This window comes from Hakea prostrata, chromosome 5 (assembly GCF_041222555.1).
Source record: "Hakea prostrata isolate BN-2017 chromosome 5, UWA_Hpros_2, whole genome shotgun sequence".
Lineage (NCBI taxonomy): Eukaryota > Viridiplantae > Streptophyta > Magnoliopsida > Proteales > Proteaceae > Hakea > Hakea prostrata.
This window is the reverse complement of record NC_142604.1, coordinates 43,065,182-43,091,378: the sequence shown is the minus strand read 5'-3', so window position 1 is coordinate 43,091,378 and position 26,197 is coordinate 43,065,182. Positions and strand designations below refer to the sequence as shown.

Genomic DNA, 26,197 nt, shown 5'->3' with positions numbered 1-26,197 from the left:
TGGTTTGACCCATGGATACAGTTTCATAGCAACCAACAAACTTTTACTCAAATCCAGGATCCACATAACTATGAAGTCTGGGCGCGAAATGCTACGATAGAACAAGTAGTAAACTCAAATCTACTAAGGGAGTATCTTCTTACCCACAATCAATATCACATTCTCTCACAACTCTACATCTTTCCCTGAGCATGACTCCTAATAATCACTTATATCTAACAATGGAAGTTTTATAGCCAAGCTGGCAGCAAAAGAGCTATTAAAACAAAGAATTCATGGTCAAAATGCCATCTTTTGCTCATGGTGGAAATACTTCTGGAAGTTATCCCTACACCCTAAATTTAAAACATTCTTTTGGCAACTCTTACAAGGACTTCCAATCAATGCAATACTTGCACAATGGACAACATCACAATCCAAATGTGCTCTCTGCGAAAATGATGCAGAGTCATCTTGACACATCTTCATTTCTTATGAATGGACCAAAAGAATTTGGGCTGCAGACCCACTAAGACTATGTATGGATGAATTTACGCAACAGCCCTTTTTATAATTATGCACTACTTTTCTATCACTTCTTACCTTTGATAAGACATCAAAACAATGGTTAATCTCTATGTTTATAATCCATGTTATTATGTATGGTAGGAGAGAAACCAAAAACTTTTCAATAATCACACCCAGCCTTTTAAAAGTCATAAACTACATCTCCTACTGAAGTGGCACCCTTCACCAAATGTCAAAAAAAACCAATGATAACACAATGGATGTAATGACCACACTCACTTGTTTTTATCAAAATATGTGCTTCACTAATGAATTTCAATCTCCCATTCTAATATGTGTAGGGGTACTTAACCCACAACTAGACTTTGCAGGATGGAGTGTGGGTTTATTTTGGGGAGGACAGCTGGAATATATTAGCACAGGAAGCTTAGAAAGCGGTGATATCATTGAAGTTACTATCATTGGACTTCATATAGGAATAGATCAAGTTCACTCTTCTCTAGTCAAGCTAGTAAACATCTGGTGTAACTTGCAAGAAATAGTGGACATTTTTCAACACCCGAAGCACAACCAGTGACCAACAATTCTTGTCATATTTTGGCATATCTAGCTTTTTGTATAAACCATATCGACATTAGTGTTTTTCTAAACCTCAAACTTCAATTGTGGTTCACTACCTTAGCATATAGATCTTCAATAGCTCTAAAGAATCCTTGGACTATAATAGATGTAACTAAACTATGTAATTGCCCTTCCTAGTAATATAACCTTTATTTCTATAAAAAAATAATAAAAATTTAAAAAAAAACCACCAATATTTTGGAGAAAGGGAGCTTTGATTAAATAAAGAGAAAAAAAGAAAAAAATAATCCGAAGAACTACCACAGCACACCCGAACAAAAGAAAAGAGCAACGAAGAGCACGCCAGATGGATTCGAGAGGTATAAGGAAACCCGGAAGCCCACAAACGAACTCCCGAACATGATGAACAAAATACAACAAAAACCACCCCAACCCCTACTCCAGACAAACAACAACCCTCCAAGATGTAGAAAAAGCCCGAATAGATTGGATGGCCACCAGGAACGACGAACTATCACGCAAACCCACAGCCCAGCCACGCACGCAATAATCCAACGAGTAATATCCAACACCACCCGCCAAAGCAAAATAACCACCAGACGACGGCAAAGCCCACCCACCAATGTCTTCCCGACAGAACCACACAAAACCACCCACCCGGCGGGCCACAGACAACGCCTTGGTATGAAAGCACCCCAAGGCCAAAAAACCTATGAAGGAGGGAGGCACGACCCAACCCAACCACCCGCGAGCAACCCCCCAAACTAAAGTGCCATAGAGAACCCGGACGAAGGGGGCCAGAGTCACCTCCAAAAGCCGGCACCCCCATACCAGTAGCACATTTCACGGTAGGTACATAGAAGAATATCAAGTCTCTCCATCTATTACAAAGCACATAAATTGTCGACACGCCAACCACGCAACTGGCTTCTTGGTTTTGGGATACTAAAACCAACCCAAACCAATAAAAGCGAGCCATAACTAAAACTAAAGCCAAAATATATTTTCCAGATTAATAAAAACCAACATAAAACCAAACTCACGATACATAATATATTTATTCATCTAATGGTACTAAACCTGTCTTTTGTTATATGATATATTATGTTTTTTTTTTTTTGGCCAAATATATTATATTATATTATATTATGTTTAGTGGTTAACAAATCAAAATTACAAATTTCTCGTGACCTATAATCAAAATTGATTACTTAAAATAGATCATAAACACAAATATAAATTCTGCCATCTGTCATCTATTTATTGGTTGGCCATTTTTTTATATATATTCACATTCCGTCACAATCCACCACGTGACCTTCTTCACCTCGGACGTGATTCTTCTCCTCTCCGAATAAACCCTGTCTCCGACTTGCAGTGGTGGAGTTTTCATCTCAAATTTTAATGGGTACGAGGAAGAATAAGAAGCGTAAGACGCTTTCCGACGATAAGAATCCAATCATCACCGCCGCTGCCGATCCAGTCTCTGGTTTCGGTCTCTGGGATGGATTGAGTCCTCAGTTAATGACTCTGATATCTGCGCGTATCCCTACCGACGAATTCGTCCGGTCCGTTCCCCTTGTCTGCAAGTCGTGGCGTGATTTCGTTAATGGACCTTGTTTCTGTAACGATATCGATGTCGAGAGATGGTGTCGACGCTGTAAGAATTCTGATCGTATCGACGCTGTTGTTCGCAAGCTTGTTGATCGCAGCAAAGGAACGATTAATCGCTTCTCTGGTTACAAACTTGGTAAAGCTGGATTCTCCTCCATTGCTAATTGGTAATGATAAGTTGGTAACCCCTCTTCTTTCTATCTCAATTTAATATTTTTTGTTGGTATAATTAGAGTAACTTCTGGGGATTTGACTTGAATTACTGCGGAATCGTTTTTAAAAGCTACCGATTCAATGGTACTCTCCAAATAACTCATAAATGGTTTCTGTTCAATTGGTTTGACGGCTTCGTTTGGGTTTATATGATCACAATCTCGTCTTTACCTCTACATTACGCTTTTATGAAATTTTTTGGAAGTTCAAGTAGTGAGTCAATTGGAGCTGTATTTGTTGTCAATATGACCTGTAAATTCTGTCATCATAGATTAGTCTTTTTGTCCATCTGTTGTTTGAACTACATCCAAGAGTTTTCTGTGGTAAATAGAGGAAGAATTACAAACCTATCGAAATTATTTATTGCCCTTTCTTGTGCTTTCAAGATTTTATGGAAACAAAGATTTGATGTTTTCTGGAAATACCATTTGAGCCTGTCTGGGCAATAATAAGCTGTATAACCCCTTGTATAATGCTAAGTGTTTGGAATGGTATTTGTATGGATTATTTCATTTTTGTGTGCGTGTGTTTTGGAGTGGGGGGACAGTGCACTCTAAAGCAGTCAAACCAGAGTATTTGATTTGTTGGATTTATATTGGATGTTAATTTGGTAAAAAGATGTCTTCTTTCAGACAATTATGTTTGTTTACAAACTTTGTGAGCGGGAGTTTAGGAAGTAAGTTGAGGAATTACTACATACCATTCCACAGTTCTATTGTTTTTGTGTGCTTGGAATTTTTAGGGAACAACATTTGAGGAATAATTACATACCATTCCACAGTTCTATTGTTTTTGTGTGCTTGGATATTTTTAGGGAACAACATTTGATGCTTGATGCAATCATAACTGACCATATTTATAATCTCTTTTAGATTGCATACGCTTTTGGCAGAAGTTCAAACAGTTTTTTCATGGGCAAATGCTAAACTTTGAACATTTTCTTATGAAAAAACACTCCCAGTGGCTCAGTCTAGAGTCAGTTGGAGCTATTTTTCTGGTTAATATGATCAGTATGTGCTCTTTCACTTGGTTTTTTATTTTTCTTTTTATGGGGAGCTAGAGGTGGGTATTGGGGGAGGGGGTTGTGATAAGGTCATGGACGGGGCATATAAAAATTTACCATGTGGAAGGCTGATGTAGTGGCTCCAACTGTTGGATATACAGGGAATGTTGGCTTGGCTGTACATTGAAAGTTCCATGTATATTAGCATATACTCCCACGCGTCATCTGGGTAATCCATACACTGTCCTTGTAATCTTAGGTTTCTCTGTGCTCTATGATCCCCTGTGACTGATTCCATTTGGGCTGTCTGCATGTGAGCAGGGAGACCAATCCAAACAATTTTGTCCTATCCAATGTGCCACTACTAGATTATCAACCTGATCACATGCCATTGTCCCACCTATAAAGTCTACTTACCTTTTATTTCTTGAAATTCATCTGGGATTTTGAATTGATTTATTGTCTACATTTTGTCACATGATTTTTGGATTTTGGACCATCATGTTTTCCGCAGTTCCTCTTAGTCTTGTTTCAAAATGACTGACTGTTAATGAACCAACTACTTGGACTCATAAACAGCAAGGCCACATGAAGTTGGTGCCTACCGTATAAGGAGTTATACAACTACTAAACAACTTCAGCATGTGCATTTTTTAACCCAATCTACAACCCATGCATGAGCTGTATAAACCCTTGAGCTCAATTCAAAATTCAAAAAACAAGAGTTGTAGCAATCACAAACTCTGTCAAATTTCTATAAGAGAACGTCTACAACACTTTCAGGAAATACTATATCGGCTTTTTATATTGTGGACGTAGCTTGAACACTCGATCAAAACATGTAACCTATGTTCTTTTCTTTCTCTCTTTGTTCTTTTGTTTTACACAAAACACAGCAAGCTTTTAGCATGTTCTATCATGACATCAGAAGCCCAGGTCTGTCATCCATTCCTGTAGTTTCCCTCCCTCAACCATTTCCTTTATTAAGCTCTCCGAATCCAACTACCTGCTGCGGAGATCACAACTTGTTCCACTGCCGAAGAGGTCTAGACTGGGATCATTGATGGGTTTGATCCATGCCCCCCGCCAATCTTGCTGCACCTACAACCGCTGAATCCTCTGCTGCAACATCTCCTCAACCGGTGAACAATCCTTTACATACCCGGTGATACGTCAGACCAACTATTGATGTATTGGCTTAGTGCTTCCCTAACAAAGAATGTGCATGCTCAGATTATTGGCTGCACCACTGCCAAAGAGGTTCAGATCACTTGGAACGCCTCTGTTCCACATCCTCCCAGCTCGAGCTATGTAACTTTGCCTTCAGCTCCAAAATATTAAACATAGAGGCAGCGCTATATAGGACTACCTATTAAAAATCAAATAGGCTGCAGACCAATTGTAATGTCGTACTGTATTTGATTCATCAAAAGCAGTAGCCAAATAGGACCTTTCACAGTGAATCAATTTCAGATTTGATAGACTTAAGATGGAACAGAATTCAGATGTGAAAGAGGGCTGAAAGCTAGAGTGGTATTATGAGGATAATAGCATAACAATACAGGCTGAATAGATCCTCAAAACTAGGGCAGAATTATAAACTAAATTGGGAATTAGGCTGAAGTGTAGATTGCTAGACTAGACTTGCCAATGATGAAGAAATTGAAAGAACAATCTGAGGGAATTGAGAGAACAAGAAGAATACAAAGTAATACCCGAGTTTCACACCGCAAGGTGGATCGATTGGATCACACACCAACCTACCTTGATAAAAAACAAGGATTCACCATTGAGAAGGAATGCTAACAAAGCAATTTGATTTCAGATGATGAGTTGTGTCTCATCCTCTTATATAAATCTCTTTATATAGCATTCTAAAGAGACATAAACATTAATTGTAACATTCAACCACTAGCTAACACCACTTACCTAATAATAACTCTACTAATACCTAACCTTTGACAAAGGAAAATTCCTTTGACAATGAGTTTTTTTATTTTCAAAGCACGACCTCTTTTATTGACTTTTCAAGAACGAGACTTGGGCTTAGGTCTAGACCATGGAGATCAAAATATGTGGGTTAACTTTAGCCCACTAAAACAGTTCCATGGGCTGATTTGGGTGATAGCTTTAGGGTCTGTTTGGTTATCTGAATCTAGAAATTTCAAATCCCTGGATTCATGAAATCCGAGGATTTCACTTTTTTGCCTAAAAACGTGAATTACGCGATTCTTGGGTATTGGGTGAAAGCCATGGGTTAGTATAAAATTGATAAAATTTGCGGATTCACACGGAGTAACCCAACGGAACTCTATGAACTTTGATAGGTTTGACGCTAATCAAACAGGTAATTTGAACTATGAATCCGTAGATTTGAAATCCCATTTCATTTCAAATCCCTGGATTCATGTAACGAAACAGGCCCTTAGGCCTTTGATGGGCCTCACCCAATGGGCTTCTTCTTTCTTGAATATGTCTTCAATTCTGCATCAAATTGGCTGCCATTGGTACGCGAGTTACTGATGAGGATCTTTGTTTATATGTTTTAAATGGCCTTGGTCCAGAGCACACTGCATTTTTACCACTATATCTACCCACAGAATTCTTGTTTCTTATTCTAAATTTCATCGAATGCTGCTGACTCAAGAAATTAGGTTGACAAATGAAGTTTCTTGTGTTGATTCGACCCCATCTGCTAATATGGCTATTGGATCTGCTAATCACCATTATTGAATCTATTCCAACCTAGAGTTACCCAACCGATGAAGAAATAGTTGTGGTCGGCTGATATAACGAGGTTACACTGTTTTGCAATTTTTCTGACGATTGCCAAATTTGCAATCAAAGAGGTCATAGAGCATTGGACTGTCATCTGCATTTTAATCGTGCAAACAAGACTAGGCCCCACCCCTCTTCAGTTGCAGCAAATTTTTGAGAGGACACTCCCTCTTCCATTGCCAATTTACCCTAGTGCCCTGGTTCGGGTGCCACCAATCATATGACCTCGGGTTATGACTTTTTACAAGGACACTGCCATAAACGGGTCTACTGCCTATAACTCGCATTGGTAATGTCTCTTTGTTGATTGGTTCTCAAGAATTTTTTGCATGTGCTTGCTATAACTGTCTCTCAATTCACAAGAGATATCAACACAGTGTTTGAATTTCATTTTGACATCTATTATTTAAAGGATCCCAAAATGGGGATATGTCCTCTACAAGGTAGAACTAAAAAATGGACTTTACCTATTCAATCTCTCCAACATGTCAGCACAACCGAGTCATACAAACAGCTTTGATTGTAGAAAAGATTAGTCTCTCTCAATGGCATTCCAAGATGGACCCTGCTTATAGGACAGTTCATTGTTTACTTTCCAATATCGATTTACCTATTTCCAAAGAAAAAGACTTTCTATTTGTAGTGTTTATCAATAAGGGAGAAGTTATAAACCTGCCTTTGAACTTTTTGATTCAGTATCTGCATGTCCTTTAGATTTGATATATTCGAACACTTGGGGACCCTCACCCATGGTTTCAGTAGAAGGTTACAAATATTATGTGATTCTTTGTTGATGCTTACAATAAATTGATTTGGTTGCATCCTCTCACTCTTAGATCATAGGTGCTTCGCGTTTTTCCAAAATTTAAAAAGTTAATAGATTGTCTTGTTCTCACACACATGAGCAATATGGGGCTTTTGAGAGACAACACCAGCATATGGTTGAGATGGGTCTAAGTCTCTTGGCTCATTCCCACAGTCTATGCAAATTTTGAAACCATTCATTTGAAACTGGCATCCTTTTTATTAACAAACTTCCAACTAGGCTTTCAGGCAATGTTTCTCCTCTCCTCAGGCTTTCGGTGAAAACCCTGATTCTCAAAGTTTACATATTTTTGGATGTGCATGTTACTCCCTCCTTAAACCCCACAACAAACACTAGCTTGAGTATATATCTAGTATTAATATATTTTTGGAATACGATTCTAGGTATGATGCCTATAAGTGTTTAGACAGACAGTTTGGAAAATTAATTGTTTCATGCTATGTGTTGTTTGATAGATGCATTTTCCCTTTATTGAAGGTAATTGAGAGACCAAGTCCTTCTCACCCTTGCCATCAATCCTTAGACCATCACCATGTTCCCCCTATTACAATGTCCTTTACCTTCAACCCAAGTAAACCCTAGCTCTACCTCTAGCTTCCCAATAACTCCAGATTTTGATACAAGTTCCCCTTCTAATGCTGGCCTCACTAAATCTAAAGAGCCTCCTTTAAACCAGGCCAGCTCAACCTTGGCCAGTGAAACCCCTAGTTCTCTTGGCCGGACCTCACCTTCCTCTTTCTTATCACCACCATCAATTGATTTAGTGGTTGATCTTCCCGTTCCTCAAGAGCCAGCAAATTCTCACCCAATGGTGACTCAATCTATAGATCGCACACATAAATCAACGGTGTTCTTTGCATCCATCCACACCCTCTCTTGACCTAACACAAAGTGAACCCCACAATTTTACCATTGCCAATAAACACCCTTGCTGGCATAAAGCAATGGATGAGGAATTCACAGCACTACTAAAAAAGTCATACTTGGTCTCTCATTCCTCCACCTAAGTTGGAAAACAACATTGGTTGCAAATGGATATTTTGGATTAAAGGAAAACAGAATGGTCTTTAGGAAGATACAAGGGATGGCTGGTCACAAAGGGTTCAACCAATAGAAGGGTTTAAACAACAATGAAATATTCAGCTATGTGGTCAAACCAACTACCATCTGATTGGTTCTCTTTATTGCAATCTCTAAGTCTTGGCTGATTAGGTAGCTTGATGCAAGAATGCATCTTTGCATGAGAGTCCAAGAAATAGTTTTTGTGAAACAGCCTCTAGGGTTTGTCGGCCCCCAATGTCTGAATCATGTTTGCAAGTTGTGTCGATCATTATATGGTCTAAAACAGGCTGCATGTGCCTGGTTTGATCAGCACAAGCCTTTTTATTAGAATATGGTTTTCAGAGTTCCAAACTAACAATTCTCAATTTATCTATATAGGGGCATTTGGGACAATTTACATCCTCATCTGTGTGGATGACATTATTCTTACTAGTAGTAGAAATAAGCTCTTGATTGATTTTCTTCACCACGTTGGGTCCACTTTTGCCATCAAAGAGATGGGATATGTTCACTATTTTTTTGTGAATGTTTTGTCACTAGATATGGTCTGCATCTCTGTCAGACTCGATACCTTGTAGATGTTTTAGCAAAAGCAAATATGATTGATTGCAAGCTGGTTCACACACCTATCTCCACCTCAACCCAATTGAGCAAATTAGGGAGTGACCCAATTACTGATCCAACTCAATACAAAAGCATTGTGGGTGTTCTACTGTATGCTACTCTCACTCGACTAGACATCCAGTATGTTGTAAACAAGGTGTGTCAGTTTTTTGCATCCCCCAAAATTAGACACCGGCATTTCCAATCATCTTCCTGAGGTATGAAGTGTTTATTTACTGCTAAATATATCCTATCCTATATTAAGGGTAACTTTCCAAGTGATTAACTTTTCATAAAGACTTTGATCTAACCTTAGATGCATTCTCAGATGTTGATCAGGTCGGGTGCCTAGACGATAGAAGATCCACTGGAGGATATGCGGTTTCTTTAGGTAGAAATTTTGTCTCCTGGAGCTCACTCAAGCAGGACACTATTGCCAGATCTAGTATTGAATCTGAATGCAGGGTCTTGGCGAATGCAACCACAAAACTAACATGGCTACAAGTCCTGATGCAAGTAACTTCACATTTTTCTTCCTAGCTCGCACCAGTATTGTGGCCAAACGTCAGCTCAAGGCTTGTTTTCTATCAACAAAGGATCTACTGGCAAACATATTTAGAAAGCCTCTTCCACATCAATGTATCCATTTGTTACCAGACAATTTCAACATTTTGTCAGTTCCTTTGAGCTTACCAGGGAGTGTTAGTGAACCAACAGAAGTCCTACATGGACTCAACAATGGCAAGTCCACACAAAGTTGGAATGTACCTGGAAACTACGAATTTGATGTGAGAAGTTCTACAACAACTAAACATCCTGTGTGTAATGCAAAGCTGACAAAGGACTTCTAGCCCTAATCTACAACCCGTGTGTGAGCTGTGTAAACCCTTGAGCTCAATTCAAAATTCAAAAAACAATAGTTGTAGCAATCCCAAACTCTCTCAGATATCTATAAGAGAATGTGCACAGCAGTTCCATCATCAATAAGAAACACTACAGCAGCTTCTATACTGTAGACGTAGGTTGAACACCTCAACCGAATCACGTGACCTCTTGTCTCTTCTCCCTTTGTTCTTATGTTTTACCCAAAATACAGCAACCTTTTAACGTGTTCTATCACTGACAGATTTTGTTGTTTTAGTTCAGTAGCAATTATACCTTACCGTCTTGGGGGATATTTGCTTGTTACCATTTCAGTTCTAAGACTACCGACTGTAGTGATGCATAGACAAAGGGAGAAGAAAGAAAAAAAAGTAGAGAAGGAGAGCGGTTCCAATTGGAGAGAATGGTTTTAACTTCCAGTCAATTGTATGTATCTATTTACTGTAATAATCAAATATATGTAGTAACTAGAAAACTATTCTTGCTACTTGGTGTACCTGCTCATATGACCAACCCAATATTAACCAATTGCAAAGCCAGGCCTAGAACCAGTTCCAAGTATGGATTTCAGTCTCATAGATATTATTGGGTTAGTTTTGTTTGTAAGCTCTTAATTTGGGTAGGATACGTCAGTATTTCTAGTAAGTTTTAAGTTATCCTAGCATCATTGTTTTCTTATTGAATGTCATTTTTCTTTTATTTCTCATTTATTATTTGTATGCTTGTTATCAAAATATAGCATATGGAATAGAAAAGAACTTCCCCTGGCACAGCACTATTTCTCCCCCCCCCCCTCCACCATCTCCTTTCTTCTTCACTTTTTCTTTCCCCCATTAAATGACATCATAATCCAATTCTAGGTAACACTTTCCCCAGGATTCTTCACCACACCCATAATCTCTTCCTCTTATATTATCCTTCTGTTACATCTCAACCAGTAGCTAAAAAAAAAAATAATAAAAAATAAATAAAAAGCCTGACAATTCCCTGCAACCCTTTCCGTTCTCCCCCCCCCCCCCCCTTGTGTGACCATCCTATCCTGTGACCCCACTTCTCCCTCCTTGCTTGCTGTAACAGCAGAAGAAGAAAATAAAGGCCTTCCCTAACCCACTGCACCATACTAACCCAATGACTTCCTTCTTGGTAGAATCTCCGTTGCTTTTGTTTTTTCCTCTGTGAAATCTTCCCCACATTTTGGTTCTGCCGATTGGGGAAAAAAATTAGAAAAATGAAAACCCAGAGAAGAGCGAGGGGGAAAAATTTAAAAGAAAAAAAGAGAAGCGTATCTGGTTGCTCCTGGATTCCAGCCTCTAGTCCCTCTTGGTTTAGTGCTGTGTTTTTCGCATAGTTGTCAAAGCGGCAGCCTAGGCTCCAAAGTGGTTTTTCAACCGCTTAATTGATGCCCAATCTGCAACGGAACTCCAAGGCCCAAAGTGATCCCCGTACCCGTTGGCAACAAAATGTGAAGCATAAGCCATACTCAACATCAAGAATCAATGAATCAGTAAATACCTAGGCAAACGCTTTGACAACCATGGTTTGATGAGATGAACTTATGTTTGTGTTCTTTTTTTGAATAATTTTTCGTAATTATGATTCTTGAATTTTTTTTTTTTTTTGGATGAATGTGACTATTGAATATTTGTTTAGCTTATTATAGAAAGTAGTTGTATTGAAAAGTAGTTATATACTTATATTGAAACATTTTGACCCAATTGCTTTTGTCGCCTTATTGCCGCTTTGTCGCCTTGTTGCCAAGGCGGAGCCCCAATCGCTTTGGTCGCCTTGCTACTCTGACAACTATGATTTTTCGTCCTCACCTCTCAGTATTCCTCCCTGGTTCGTTGAATCCTCAATGTCCAACTGATAACATCTGTTTAACAACCCCATTTTCCAGAATTGCCCCCTTCTCAATTTTTTTCTTTTCTTAGTTTCCTATTTACCCTTCCAGTCCCATCCATAAATTATCGTAGCATATTTTCTGTCTTTTTAGTTTGCAACCCTATATATTAAAATTTTCCATTGTTATTCGTAGACCCAGTACATCATGATGGTTGATCTTGAAGAGCAATGGATCAGCTCCCTCCACCACCACCCCCCCAGTCGGGGGGGGGGGGGGGGAACAAAAGAAGGATAAAAACCAAAGAGAATTCCAAGCTGGTGGCTGTAAATACCAACCGACTGATGTTGGTTTTTTCTTTTCTTTTCAAGGCCTTTTTGGTTACTTGAGTCTAGAGATTTCAAATTTATGGAGTCATGGTTCATAAAATTAGCTATTTGGTTAGCCTGAATATTTGGAATGAAATCTATAGATTCATCCTGAAAAAACATCTATGAAGTCATGGTTCATAAAATTAGCTATTTGGTTAGCCTGAATATTTGGAATGAAATCTATAGATTCATCCTGAAAAAACATCTATGAAGTCATGGTTCAAATGTTTAGCGCTTTTATAGTAAAATTTCACCTCATACCCATAAATCTACAGATTCACGTTTTTAGTGTAAAAATGTGAATCCCTAGATTTCATGAATCCAGGGATTCACACAACCAAACAGGTAAATAAATCTCCCATTTGTGAATCTAGAGTTTTGAAATCTCTGGATTCATGTAACCAAACAGACCCTTACAAAAATTTTGCTTGAGTGTTTTATTTTATTTTATTAAAATTTTTAGGAATCCTAATAACATTGTTTTATTTTTACTGAAGTCATATTTCTTTTTTTATTTAAATGAATGTGATCAACGTATTGGGTATAGAATATAAAAGAACAAACCAAAGCTTGTATGTGGGTGCACACTCTTCTCCCCCTTCCCCTTTTATGAGATTTCTTCTCTCTTCCGCCTGCTACTTAATTTGTTCTCAGATTTCCCCTCCTTTCCTCCTTTCATCACTTCCTTACTTCACTTTTTCTCTCCTTGCTTAATTTCCTTGGTACAACTCTTTAACTCTTAAACACTCTTTTTCAACCTGGAGCATAAATATTACTCATCCCTAGCTTGGAACATTCCTGTAGAAACACTTCTGTAGACAAGAATCTGGTAAACAAGTTACAAGTGGTAAAGCAATGCTTGCAATGAAGTGGAGATCAACTTTCTTATCACATCATCAGGCATATAGTGACAATCATCTTCAATATGTTTTGGTTTTTTTTTTTTTTTGGTTGTTGTTGTTGATACAATAAATGATTAGCTTCTTTTTTTCCTTTTTCTTTTCTTCATGAAGAGCTAGATTATTGGCTATCTGGCAGCTTAGTTGTCAGTAATCATTTCAATAATCTTGTCAGTCTAAAAACCAAAGTTTAGAATAAAAGACTTAAACTAGATCAATTCAGTTGGAATATAAGTCATGGCCTACTTATTTTTCAGCATTGGACCTTGGCACTGTAGTTCACCTTTTACCCCTTCCAAGTGATGAGGTAACCACTATTTAACATATGGTAACTAGTGGTAGACCACCTGTCAGTGTCTATATTACCCGAATCTGGATCCACATAACCAACAGGCTGTGCAAATGTTGCTGAGCAGTTTCTGGATATTAGACGGACCTCCCCAAAAGGTAACTTTAGTGTGGCCGGTTCACCCTCTTTTTGCAATCAGTTTTGCTATGCAGAAGGAAGGCATAGTATATATCTTGTTAATTTGTATTAATTCAAAATTTTTTGTCTATGAACACCGTAAGGGAATTGTAATATGTTATGTAAGTGGTAAGTGGGAATAAGCATTTATGAGAGTGAGGATTGTATGATTAGTGGTTAGTTCCCTAACCACGTGCATGGGTATTTATGAATCATAAGAGTGTGAGTGAAGGTAGCATCACGTTGTAGTTTATCCTAGAACAAACTCTTATAATTACTGTAGAGTTGTGGGGCTTTTCTCTCAGTGGAACCAACCTCCTCGACTTTTGATTGTGTTTGGTCATAAATCGAACTCTTAGAATTGTCATAGAGTAGTAGGTTTCACACAATATAACCAACCTCTTGTCTTAGTTTCTCTCTTCATTCCTGGCTGTTTATTCTTTATCGTTACTTTTTGGTGGTAGAGAAAAATGCCAAATTGAATCTCCTTCATCAAGAAACACTTTTAAAGTAGCAGAATTAGATTATATGTAATTCTCAATGCCCCAAATGAAAAAAGTTAGCAAATTGTTCTGATCAATTTGAGTGTGATGCAGTAGTTATGTTTTCTTTCATACTAGATACCCCCCACCCTTCTCTCCCTTCACTCATGAACTTAATCTGGGAGTTCTCGTATAGGTAGTGCACTAAGGAAGTGTCACACAGCCATGACATTCAAGCCTATTCTGATGCACTAACTATTTTCGTAGCTATGTCTAAATTGGAGAGTTTTTGGAAGAATTATGGACCTTCTTTGCATGATTTGTTTATTTTGGCATGAAATATTTTATGGATTTGTTTGAGAACCAATGCAGAAGTGCACAAGGATTATAACAGGTGAAACAGTTTACTGAAATGCTATACCGAAAAAATATCCATTTTATAAAATTACTGACTTCAGATGATCATTGATACTCATTGGCACCCATGGAGGACTCCATCCCCATCATTAAGCCAGATTCTCTCCCTCCCTTGGTCATGTTGAAATCTTTTTATTGGTCATGAGCAACCAAAAAAGTCATTTAATGATAAAAGGGTAAAAAGGAAAAAAAATTAAATGACAATGCTAGCAATATTTTTCATTTGAAGTATTTGGTTGTGAAATAAACACAACCACATTATGCATGTTTTAGAAACAAAATTTTCTTGTTCTCTACTATCAAAGGTGACTTTATTTGTGTGCAACCCTTAATTTCTATTTTTATGGTTTCTGACATGGAAACAAAACCTTTTCTACATGAGCTTTTTAGTTTCTGACATGGATTTTTTTTTTGGGGGGGGGTAGTGGAAGATTTTTAAAGGAACTTCGAATTCCAAGGAGTGATGTGACTGACAAGGCTGTGAACAGGTTCGCTGAGTCTCTTACAATGCTGACAGTTTTAGACATCAGCTACTGTTTGAAGGTCACCTGCCAAGGGCTTGAAGCTTTGGGGAAGCATTGCAAGTATTTGGTTCAGTTGAAGAGAAATATGCCACCACCTGAATGGATGGAAACAGTAGGAGGAATGTTGCCCAAGACAGACAATGGTGAAGCCATGGTCATAGCTGATACAATGCAAGGACTTTTCCTACTAGAGCTTGGATATGGCCGTCTTGGTGATCCTGGTCTTGATGCTATCCTTACCAACTGTAGAGCCCTCACTCACCTTGACATTCATGGCTGCTGGGGCGTTAACTTTGAGGGAGATCTTGTGGAAAAGTGTTACCAAATTGGAGTCTTGAAAAGTCCCTGGGATAATGATTATTATGATGCACATTCCTCAGACGATGATAACGGTGATGGAGCAGTTTGCAGCAAATAGTCATCTTTCTCAGACTTGTAGGGGATTAGTTTGGCTGTTTATTGTTTCTTCTTAGACCAGGATGTTTAACTTAGTGTACATCAGTCTGTCCCAAACGACCTTTCTATTTTTTCCCCCTGTAAATATCTTCATGTGTTTTTTGGTGGTGTATATCATATGGGAAATAGAACTGTCTCCCAAAAGTCTCTTTTCCCTTGTGGAAAGAAACCTCATGTTGGAGGAGAAAGAGACAATGGAAGAAGTTGACATAAGCTGTGCTCCTGGACCTTTATCATATTTATGCTTGGCATGTTAAAAGGAAATTTATCTGTTCATTGATAGAATTGAAGTTACTTGTTGGAATAGTGGGCTAGATAATTGTACATATTCTGTTGCAAACACATAATTCTTTCCCCCCTTGTCATCACTTACAATTTCCAAAATGAAATACTCAATTCTTCTCCTAAAATGTGTACTTCTGTGCGTGTCAGTATCTCAAAATTTCTCCACTCGTTATTAATTCATTACAAATTGATGGAGATCTGGTGTAAAGCATTATTTGTGGATAGGCTGAGTGTTAACCTACTTGCTGGAAGCCTCCTGAGAAAGTTGTTTATATTATATTTTGTGTTGTAGGTTTCAGTATCCTTAACTCGTTCGTCATTCATGTGTTTCATTTGGAGGAAGCATGATATGTGCTTGATTTATTCAGTTGCACCTGGTATTGGGTACCAGAAGATCAAATTGTTATGTTTCTGCACTTCTTTTCTGGTAGAAGATTCAATGTTCAAACTTATAGATCTAAGAAACGCCAGGGATTAGAATTAAAGAATAGAGAGTCTCATTTTTAACTGAAACTAGCTAAATGATCTACAGCAAAGATGGCTTCTCTCAAAGTGTGAATCAAAAGATGCCCGTAGTAGTCTAATGACTTGTATTAAGTGCTTTATTTTCCAAGGGGGTCATGCTTTTGGAGTTTTTAGCAGATGAATAATTGCTGCATTATCTCCCTCAACAACAATCTTCTTGATGTTCAGCCATAGCCCAGATCAAAGCTTTCTTGATAGCTGTTGTTTCTGCTACATAGCCTGGTTATTGCACATTCTTGAGGAACACAGTAAATGTTTCTTCCTTTGTTGCCCCTAGCTATAGCACCACATCCTGCTTTAAGGTCTCCATTTGGCAATATGATGGAAACTCCTTCAACATTAAACTTGATCAAGCCTTCTAGTGGGGGCTTCCAATGAATGCCATCCTTCGCTCGACTGGTTGAATGGCAGATTGACCCGCGTGTTCTTTAGATAAAGAATAAACTAGCCATTTGATCTAAGATGGATTGCTGAATTTCCTTCCATGAGATGAGTTATTAAAGCAAGTCCAAATCAACCAAAGTGAAAAGATCTATGCAGCTAGATTTCTCTTCATAAAGTGCTCTTCTTTTTCATAATTTTTGAAAAGTGACATTAATTGCTGGTCAATGGGGTGCTGGATGCTCTAGTTTTTTATGGAAAAAGGAGATTGATAGGACCCCCTGATTCAGATCTATACTCTTCCAATCTCATAAATAAACACAGCATTAATCGATATCTACAGACTGAAGGCTTAAGAACTCAAAACAGTATTCAGCAGATTGGTAATCAGATGATAGTCGATTCCATTAACATTCTTATATGGAAATTGTTGAACAAGATAGAATGAATATACTACAGATTTAGGACTATTAATCAAACTAAATTGAAACAAAGATAAACCAGAACAACATAATGGCTAAGCCATTCCCAGAGGTCTTCCCTCTCTCCGCAAGCTTTGCTTGCTGCTTCTATTTTCTCCTCCCTTTTTCCCTCTCAGTTTCCTCCTTTCATACTTCCCTTCACGTAACAAACTCTAACAGAACTTACTCTTCTATCCAATCATCTTCTGCCAGCTGGAGTGTCCAATGACCAATGGTGAGTTGCCACCTGTCCCTTCCCCTGTTTCAGATGTTAGACGTGCTAGGTTCTCTTGTGGCTTTGCTACAACTGATGCTGCTTTCCCTTATTTGCCCTTTCGTTTATATACTTGGATAACAAGGGGCTTATCAACACTCCCCACATTCAATTTCACAATCAGGGAATTGAGTGTGCAAGTCAGTAAAGTCCTCCCAAGTATTCTCAAAACTAGGTAAATGCTTCCATTGAATCAGCACCTCAAGAGAGCCGCGAGCTGAATACCGGATGTCTAAGAGAGCTTCAGGGATAAGCTGGAGTTCTCCATCATCTGCCAAACATGCTGGTAGGGGCTGAGTAGTGATGTGTGGCCCAACGACCTTCTTTAATTGTGAGACATGGAAGACTGGGTGAACCTTAGAATCAAGTGGAAGGTCAAGCTTATAAGCAACTGGGTCAATTTGTGCTGTTATGGAATATGGCCCATAAAAGCGGTGGTTGAGCTTCTCATTAGGACTTTTGGCTAACTTCTTGAAACGGTATGGCTGAAGTTTGAGAAACACCTGATCCCCTACTTGGTAGGTAACATCTCGGCGGTGCTGATTCGTAGAGGATCGCATGCAATCTTGGGCTACCCGCAAGTTGGTCTTCAACTCATCTAAAATTTGATCCCATTCACATAAGAAGACATCCACTTTATCCACTTTGGAAGTACTTCCGGCCCACTTAAGTAAAGGAGGAGGGGCACGGCCATAAACACTTCGGAATGGTGTCATCTTAGTAGCCGAGTGGTAAGAGGTATTATACCAATACTCTGCCCAAGAGAGCCAAGTAGTCCAATTCTTCGGCTGCCGTGCACAAAAACAGCGGAGATATATCTGTAGCCCCTAGTTCACCACTTCCGTTTGCCCATCCGTTTGGGGGTGATAAGCGCTGCTGAACTTAAGGTTAGTCCCGGCCAATTTGAATAACTCCTTCCAAAAGTTGCTCATGAACAATCTGTCCCTATCAGATACAATTGACCTTGGAAAACCATGGAGACGTACTATCTCTTGATTGAAAATCATGGCAACCTCCCTTGCTGTAAATGGATGGGTAAGTGCAATAAAATGCCCGTACTTCGACAGTCGGTCCACTACTACAAGGATGTTGTTCCCCCCTCGGGTTTTGGGTAAACCGCCAATGAAATCGAGGCTGATGTCCTCCCATATTTGATTGGGTATGGGGAGGGGTTGTAGTAGTCCTGCCGGCTTCATTGCTTGGTGTTTGCTTTGTTGACAGGTGTTGCAACTTGCTACGAAGTCTTTCACAGCTTTCTTCATACCAAACCAATACACAACTGCAGCCAGCCTTTTATATGTACGAAAATATCCAGAATGGCCTCCAAAAGGGGTGGAATGAAATTCAGCTAACAGTCTAGAAAAGAGTGTGGAATTCTCATGAATGACCAGCCTCTTCTTGTAAAAAAGAGTTCCATTTTTCAATTCATAATCTGGAAAGTCAATGGAGCCATTGAGCAAGGACTAAACCACCTTCTTACAACGCTCAGATTTTTGGATTGCTTCTTCTAGACTTTCTTCCTCTTCCCATGTTGCTGCCGAGAAACTAAAGAGGTGGGGTGTACCTTCCATCTGTCGAGACAAGGCATCAGCCGCCTTATTCTCACATCTTGGTCGGTAAATGATCTCAAAATCGTAACCCAATAGCTTCATAATCCATTTTTGTTGATCTTCGGCTACCAATTTCTGGTCCATCAAATACCTTAAGCTTCTTTGGTCCGTGCGGACCTTGAAGTGTCTGCCCAAGAGGTAATGGCGCCATTTTTGAATGGCCAGCACTACGGCCATCAACTCTTTCTCATAAACTGATTTAGTGCGGGTGCGGGGGGATAAAGTTTTACTTCAAAATGCAATGGGATGCCCATCTTGCATGAGGACAACTCCCAAACCTACACCAGATGCATCCGTTTCCACCACAAATCCCTTTGAAAAATCAGGCATGGCTAGTACCGGCAGTGATGTCATGGCTACTTTTAATTCCTCAAAGCCTGCTGTAGCTGATTCATCCCATCGGAAAGCATCTTTTTTTAATAAATTGGTGAGGGTGTGGCAATTTTCCCATAATCCCGCACAAAGCACCGGTAGTACCCTATGAGTCCAAGGAATCCTCTCAAAGCGCGGACATTCTTGGGCTGTGGCCACTCACTCATGCAACGGAGCTTTTGCGGGTCTGCTGCAACTCCATTAGCTGAAATGATATGTCCCAAATAATCCAAGGTTGTTACCGCAAAGGAACACTTCTTCAAATTCACCACCAAATGATTGTGTGATAAGAGATGTAGAACCCTTCGCAAGTGAATCAAATGATCTGCGTCGGACCTGCTATAAACCAAGATGTCGTCAAAAAAAACTAACACAAACTTCCTTAGGTGTTCACGAAATACCTCATTCATGAGTGCTTGAAAAGTGGCTGGTGAATTTGACAGTCCAAAAGGCATTACAAGGAACTCGTAATGTCCATCATGTGTTAGAAATGCGGTCTTCTCTTCATCCCCTTGAGCCACTCGAATTTGATGGTATCCAGACTTGAGATCAAGCTTACTATCTCAAGCTTACTAAACACCTTGGCCCCTCCCAATTCATCTAGTAACTCATCAATTGCTGGAATGGGAAATTTATCAGGTACCGTAAGCTTGTTGAGTGCACGATAATCAACACAAAACCGCCAACCTCCATCCTTCTTTTGTACTAACAGCACCGGGCTTGAATACGGGCTCACACTTGGTAGTATTAGGCCAGCAGATAGCATCTCACAGACTAACCTTTCCACTTCATTCTTTTGTGAATGAGGATACCGATATGGTTTGATATTTGGTGGATTGCTGCTGTCGACCAATCGTATCAAATGATCATAGGGTCTTCTCGGTGGTAAGTCTTTGGGTTCTGCAAACAAAGATGGAAATTCTTCTAGCAATTTGCTCACCTTACTACTGTTGTTAGCCCCTGCCTGAGCATCTGCTGGTACTTGTTTTAGCCAAATTCCTTCATCTTCCTACTGTACCAGTTTACAGAATTGTTGTAAGGTGGTTTCTAACCTGAGTAGTGCAGGGTCCCCTTTCAATGTCATTTGCCTTTCCTTCCACCGAAACTGCATCGTATGCAATCGCCAATTGCTCTATATCTCGCCTAACGATGATAGCCACTCTACACCTAAAATCACATCGACTCCTCCCAACTCGAACAGCAGCAAGTCCAATGTAAATTCCACACCATCGATCACAATTTGTACATTGCGACACAGGCCTTGTTCTTGCACTATTTTTCCATCGCCTAATGTCACCTGGAAACACTTATGCCCTTCCAAGTTCAAGCCAACTTTTTTTATGATACTCAACGAAATAAAATTGTGTGTAGCTCCACAATCTACCAGCAACACAACAGGGATGTCTGCAATCGTTCCTCTGAGCTTCATCGTTCGAGGTGAATCGAGACCTGCTACCGAGCTGTGTGACAGTTCGATTTCTGTCTGGTTATGCGACTGCTGATCATTGTTTACTGCCTCCAACGCAATGTCCTCTGTTTCTTCTTTTGAATCTTCTTCATGTACAATCATGACTCTCATCTGCTTCATAGGGCATTGATGACCTCAAGAATATGGCCCATCGCAGCGAAAACAGAGTCCCTTGTCCATTTTGGCCTTCATTTCCTTTGGAGTTAACCATCGCGGCTTGCTACTTCCGGCGGACGAAGTTGCAGGGGCATTCTTCGATGTCGATGGAGAAGACAAAGTGTTTTGCCCTAAGGTTGGTTGGTTTGCTATGGTCGAACCATAAACGATTGGGTTTACTGGAGTGCTAGGATTAAATCAGGGCCCATTTGGAGTGTTTCGGTTCACTGCTACTGTCCTTTGGGCCGTTGGCTGTCCCCAACCAATGCTGGGCTGGGTTGTAAGAAATGGTTTCGGCCCACTTTACGCCAGATTTTTAGCCTCAATAGCCTGGTCCAAGTCCATTATCTGAGTTAATCCCCTTGGCTGAAACAACTGTAGTTCAGCCCTAACTGCCTCCTTCAGCCCTGAAAGAAAAGCTCCTTGAAGCCAGTCGTCTTCTCTAGCGCCGACAGCAGCAACGAGTGTCTCAAATTGTCCCCTATACTCAGCCTCGTGTGATTTTGTTTTGAGCTCCATGATCAATTCTAAGGGAGATTTTGCCTGAGTCGAACCAAATCTCCGCCATAGTTCATACTTCAATTCTACCCACGAATGGAGAGGGTTCTGCAATTCCCTGAATTGTACCCACCCTAGTGTCGGCCCTTCAAAACAGATCAAAGCCGCTTGTAGTTTATCTACTTCAGAAAGCCCTTGCAACATGAAGTATCGCTCAGCCCTCGCTGTCCAACCATTAGGGTCATCACCGTTAAAAATTGGTAACTCCAAATGGAGTGGAAAAAATTCTCGTCGACCCATCGGTGCCGTAGTTCGTCGATGCTCCTGTCCGAGGGTTTCCTGGGTCTCGTCTCTTATGGAAGTGCGAATGGGATCGTTACCTCTATTTACGGTGTTCTCTGGCATGGTGTTTTCTACCTCTATCGACTTCCCTTTCTGCAGGTATGCTCTCAACTCATTAACAAAAGCTATATGGCTCTGCTCAACTCTATCGAGCTTGGAATCGATGATCTCCATTTGATCTTGTAAATCCTTCACACCAGTCTCAACAATCTCTACTCTGGATTCCATTCTACTTCTTACCATTCCAATGATTCACGCGCTCTGATACCAGGATGATAGGACCCCCTGATTCAGATCTATATTCTTCCAATCTCAGAAATAAACACAGCATTAATCGATATCTACAGACTGAAGGCTTAAGAACTCAGAACAGTATTTAGCAGATTGGTAATCAGATAATAGTCGATTCCATTAACATTCTTATTTGGAAATTGCTGAACAAGATAGAATGAATATACTACAGATTTAGGACTATTAATCAAACTAAATTGAAACACAGATAAACCTTAACAACATAATGGCTAAGCCATTCCCAGAGGTCTTCCCTCTCTCCGCAAGCTTTGCTTGCTGCTTCTATTTTCTCCTCCCCTTTTCCCTCTCAGTTTCCTCCTTTCATACTTCCCTTCACGTAACAAACTCTAACAGAACTTACTCTTCTATCCAATCATCTTCTGGCCACTGGAGTGTCCAATGACCAATGGTGAGTTGCCACCTGTCCCTTCCCCTGTCTCAGATGTTAGACATGCTAGGTTCTCTTGTGGCTTTGCTACAACTGATGCTGCTTTCCCTTATTTGCCCTTTCGTTTATATACTTGGATAACAAGGGGCTTATCAAAGATCACCACAGTGGTTGAGCAAAGCTGCACTTAATGAAAGATCTATTGTTGCAAGGATTTTGCAGCCTCTTTCCTTCATAGATCTGGGGTTGGGATTTTGTTGTGTCTAAAGTTTCCTGATGTAATGTTGGACTTCTGGTGAACTTTTGGTGAAACAACAGATTGCCAAAGCTACAGCCACATCTTTGCTTGATCACTTATGCTCTTCTTAGAAATCAAGCTCTAAGTGAAGCTCACTGAAGCATCCCATTAGAAAGAAGGTAGTTCCCAAACATACTCATCATCCTATCTGCTAAGAGGGATGTGAATGTTTAAAATTTTTCCTGCTAAATGAGGGGGCACCATGATTCAATCATGTATCTTTTCCATGTGAGTGTATCATGATTAATGAATTGTGAAACTGAAGAAGGGGCTTCATTAGAAAGAGGAAATGGAGCTTTAAGAGCTGGAGTATCTTGAATCCAATGATCAGCCCAAGGGTTGACTGATATAATTACCCACAAGCTTGAGTATGCCTTCTTTCATAAGGTTTCTAGCTTTAATAATTGATTTCCAACCCCAAGCAGAAGTTGGACTAGAAGTAGCTTGTAAGAAGTGGACGAATTTAAAGTACTTTTCCTTATTAATCTTCCCCAAAGAAGTTGAGTGGAATTCAAGAGTTCCCATGCCTTTCAGGATAGGTTAACGAAGTTCATTGCTTTTAAACTTTTCAAGTTTAATCATCCTCTTCATTTAGATTGACATATTGTCTTCCAATGGATGGTATGGACAAGGAATTTATCTCCATTATTTCAAAAAACATTTCCATTGGTTGATTCTAGTTCTTGTAAAGTTACCATTGGCAGGGCAAAGTAGGACATGGTAGGCAAAAAGCTAAGGAAGTTGGTTGAATTAGAACTGTCTTTCCAGCCACACTAAGTAATCTAGCTTTCCATGATTGTAATATATTTGTTACTCTCTGCACCAAGTTGTCCCAATGTTTTTTCTCAAGTTCCCGCTGATCAAAGGAATGCCAAGAAATATATCCAGATCTATCATAGGAGTGATATGTAAATGAGTTCCAAGCTGCCTCTTGAGCTGGTTGGAAGTGCTAGGGCAGTAGTGGGCTCTAGCCTTTTGCACATTAAGTTATTGTCTTGAGAGTTGGCAATATTCCCTGACAATATCTTGGAAATAGCTTGCTTCCTTGTGAGTAGCCCTTCCCTGATAATATCTTGGAAATAGCTTGCTTCCTTGTGAGTAGCCCTACCAAACAAGAGGTCATCTATGCCAAATGAAGAATGCTCTCATAGCTTCTTGAAAGTTTAATTCCTTTGATTTTCTTATCTAATCTTCCCTTCTCCAGATAACTCAATAAAAGTTCAACACGAAGAGTTAAAATGTGAGAAGATAGATGATCTCCTTGCCTTAGTCCTCTTGAAGGTTTGAATGATTGAGAAGGGGAGCCATTAATTATAATGGAGTATTGAGTGGTTGGAATACAAACCCACTTTATCCATCAGCCTACCATAAGCATGTAAAGTTTTTTCAATAAAGCTCCATTTTAATTTATTGTATGCCTTGCTCATATCCAATTTGACAACCATTATTCCATTCTTTGTTTTCTTGCTCTTTTTTATTTTGTGCATCATCTCGTGACCAATCAAGATGTTGTCTTGTATATATCTTCTTTTGATTAGCCATTTTGATTGAAAGGGATGAGCTTCGGAAGAGCAACTTTCCAATCAACAATGATTTTTGGAATTCATTTGTAACCTATGTTTCATAAATTGATTGGTCTGTACTCTTCCAACATATGAAGGCATGTCAATCTTAGGAATGAGTATTATGAAAGCATAGTTTAATAGAGTGGAGAAGGTGGAAGAATGGAAGAAAATTGCTTACATACACGTCAACATCTTTCTTGCAAATTTCCCAAGAGGAATGATAAAAGCTACTGGAATAGCCATTGGGGTCTGGGGATGTAAGACTACTAATGTTGAAAACTGCTATCTCGATATCCTCATCAGTTACAGGACCAATAAGAAAACCATAGTCTTCGAGAAGGATCCTGTCTCTAATCAGATCAAAGTATGCTAGGTACAAATAATGATTTGTAGATGAGTGGTTTTGAAATGCTTCAAAATGCTTCTTCAATTTGATTTGCATCTGAAATGTAACATCCCCCATAGTTGATACTTTTGATCTTGTTTTTGGCTCTTGTTTTCAATGTAGAAACGTGATTGAAGTCGGTATTTCTATCTTCATTAGTAATTGAATTCAACCTAGCTTTTTGTTGCCATAGTCTATCTTTTTGATTGACTATTAATCTAAACTTGTCCATTAAGTGACTTTCTTGAATATCTCAGTCACTAGACCTAAGTTCAATCGGGATATCAAAGAGAGCTTGAGTCTTGAATATGATATCTTCCTCTTTTACGTTTAAGGTCCCCACCACAGTTTTGTTTTAATGTCTCAGTTTGCTTTGAAGAAGTTTGAGCTTTGAAGAAAGAATGTAAGATGGTGATCTTGTTGATTGTTGATTCCAGGTGGAGGAGACCACATTTAAGAAAGTTGATTCCAGAGTCCAAAAGTTCTTGCATCTAAAAGGCCGATTCTTGGATAAGGATATAGAATCCTTATTGAGAGAAATGGCAGTATGATCTGAAGAAGAGAACAAAATGTGTTGCATGTGGGTTTCTATTTCTAGAAATAAATCAATCCACTTAGAGTTTACTAAGTGTTGTGGAGGGTAGGCAACCTGAGAGCCCCTCGTGAAGAACCACACACACACCCTCGGGGAGTTGGAGAACCCTTTGGGAAGATTATCTTATACTGCCTTGGGGAGTTGGAGAACCCCTCCCCTAAAGGATCCCTCGAAATTCACCCAAGATAGGCTTGGGCAATGAGAGAACGCCCAATGCTAAGTCCAAAGAGGAACGTTGAAGACAACCAAGTCAAAAGGGTCAATTAGAGATAACCACCCATCAATCCCACTCCGAAAATGGGGAAGTGGATGATGGAGTAACGGCTCCATTAGTCCCACTAAGAAAAGGGACGTGCTTCCTAAGGCAACTCACCCCACTTTTCAATCAATGGGCGAAATCAACGGAGGGGCCACCCTTAGGTTACCACTATATAACCTCCATCCTAAGATGGGCAAGGTATGAGATTCTACTCACTATCATTCTCTATGCTTTGAGAACCCTCTCAGAGCACTCAATTCTTGCCTAGACTAACTTGGGCATCGGAGGCAGTCCCCCGACCAACACCAAGTCAAGCTGCTATAATTTCCTTTGTGAGTGCAAGCATCACACCTACTCATGTCACATTGAAGAAGCCTTCAAGAGGTCGTCCAACTACCTGGCTGACGTGAAGAAGGTCTAGACGCAACACTAAGAATCCATTCAATTTTCCTCGACTCTTCTTCTACCTTTTTGCTTGTTACACCAAGTGAATTGATATCCATGAGCTTGATGAGGGAT

At 39.6% G+C, this 26,197-nt stretch overlaps 2 protein-coding genes across 2 annotated transcripts; one reads left to right on the top strand and one right to left on the bottom strand.

Moving 5' to 3' along the window:
* Positions 1 to 2,412: 2,412 nt before the first annotated feature.
* On the top strand, positions 2,413 to 16,145 carry LOC149016027 (F-box protein FBW2-like). Its single transcript, XM_089157123.1, has 2 exons — positions 2,413 to 2,870; positions 14,971 to 16,145. Exons 1-2 carry the CDS (start codon positions 2,494 to 2,496, stop codon positions 15,485 to 15,487), a joined length of 894 nt encoding a protein of 297 aa, XP_089013249.1. The 5' UTR covers positions 2,413 to 2,493; the 3' UTR covers positions 15,488 to 16,145.
* A 1,398-nt stretch (positions 16,146 to 17,543) lies between these two features.
* Positions 17,544 to 18,167, bottom strand: LOC149016026 (uncharacterized). The gene has a single exon (XM_089156655.1). The coding sequence runs from the start codon at positions 18,165 to 18,167 to the stop codon at positions 17,544 to 17,546; it is 624 nt and encodes a 207-aa protein (XP_089012781.1).
* Between the last annotated feature and the right edge of the window lie 8,030 nt (positions 18,168 to 26,197).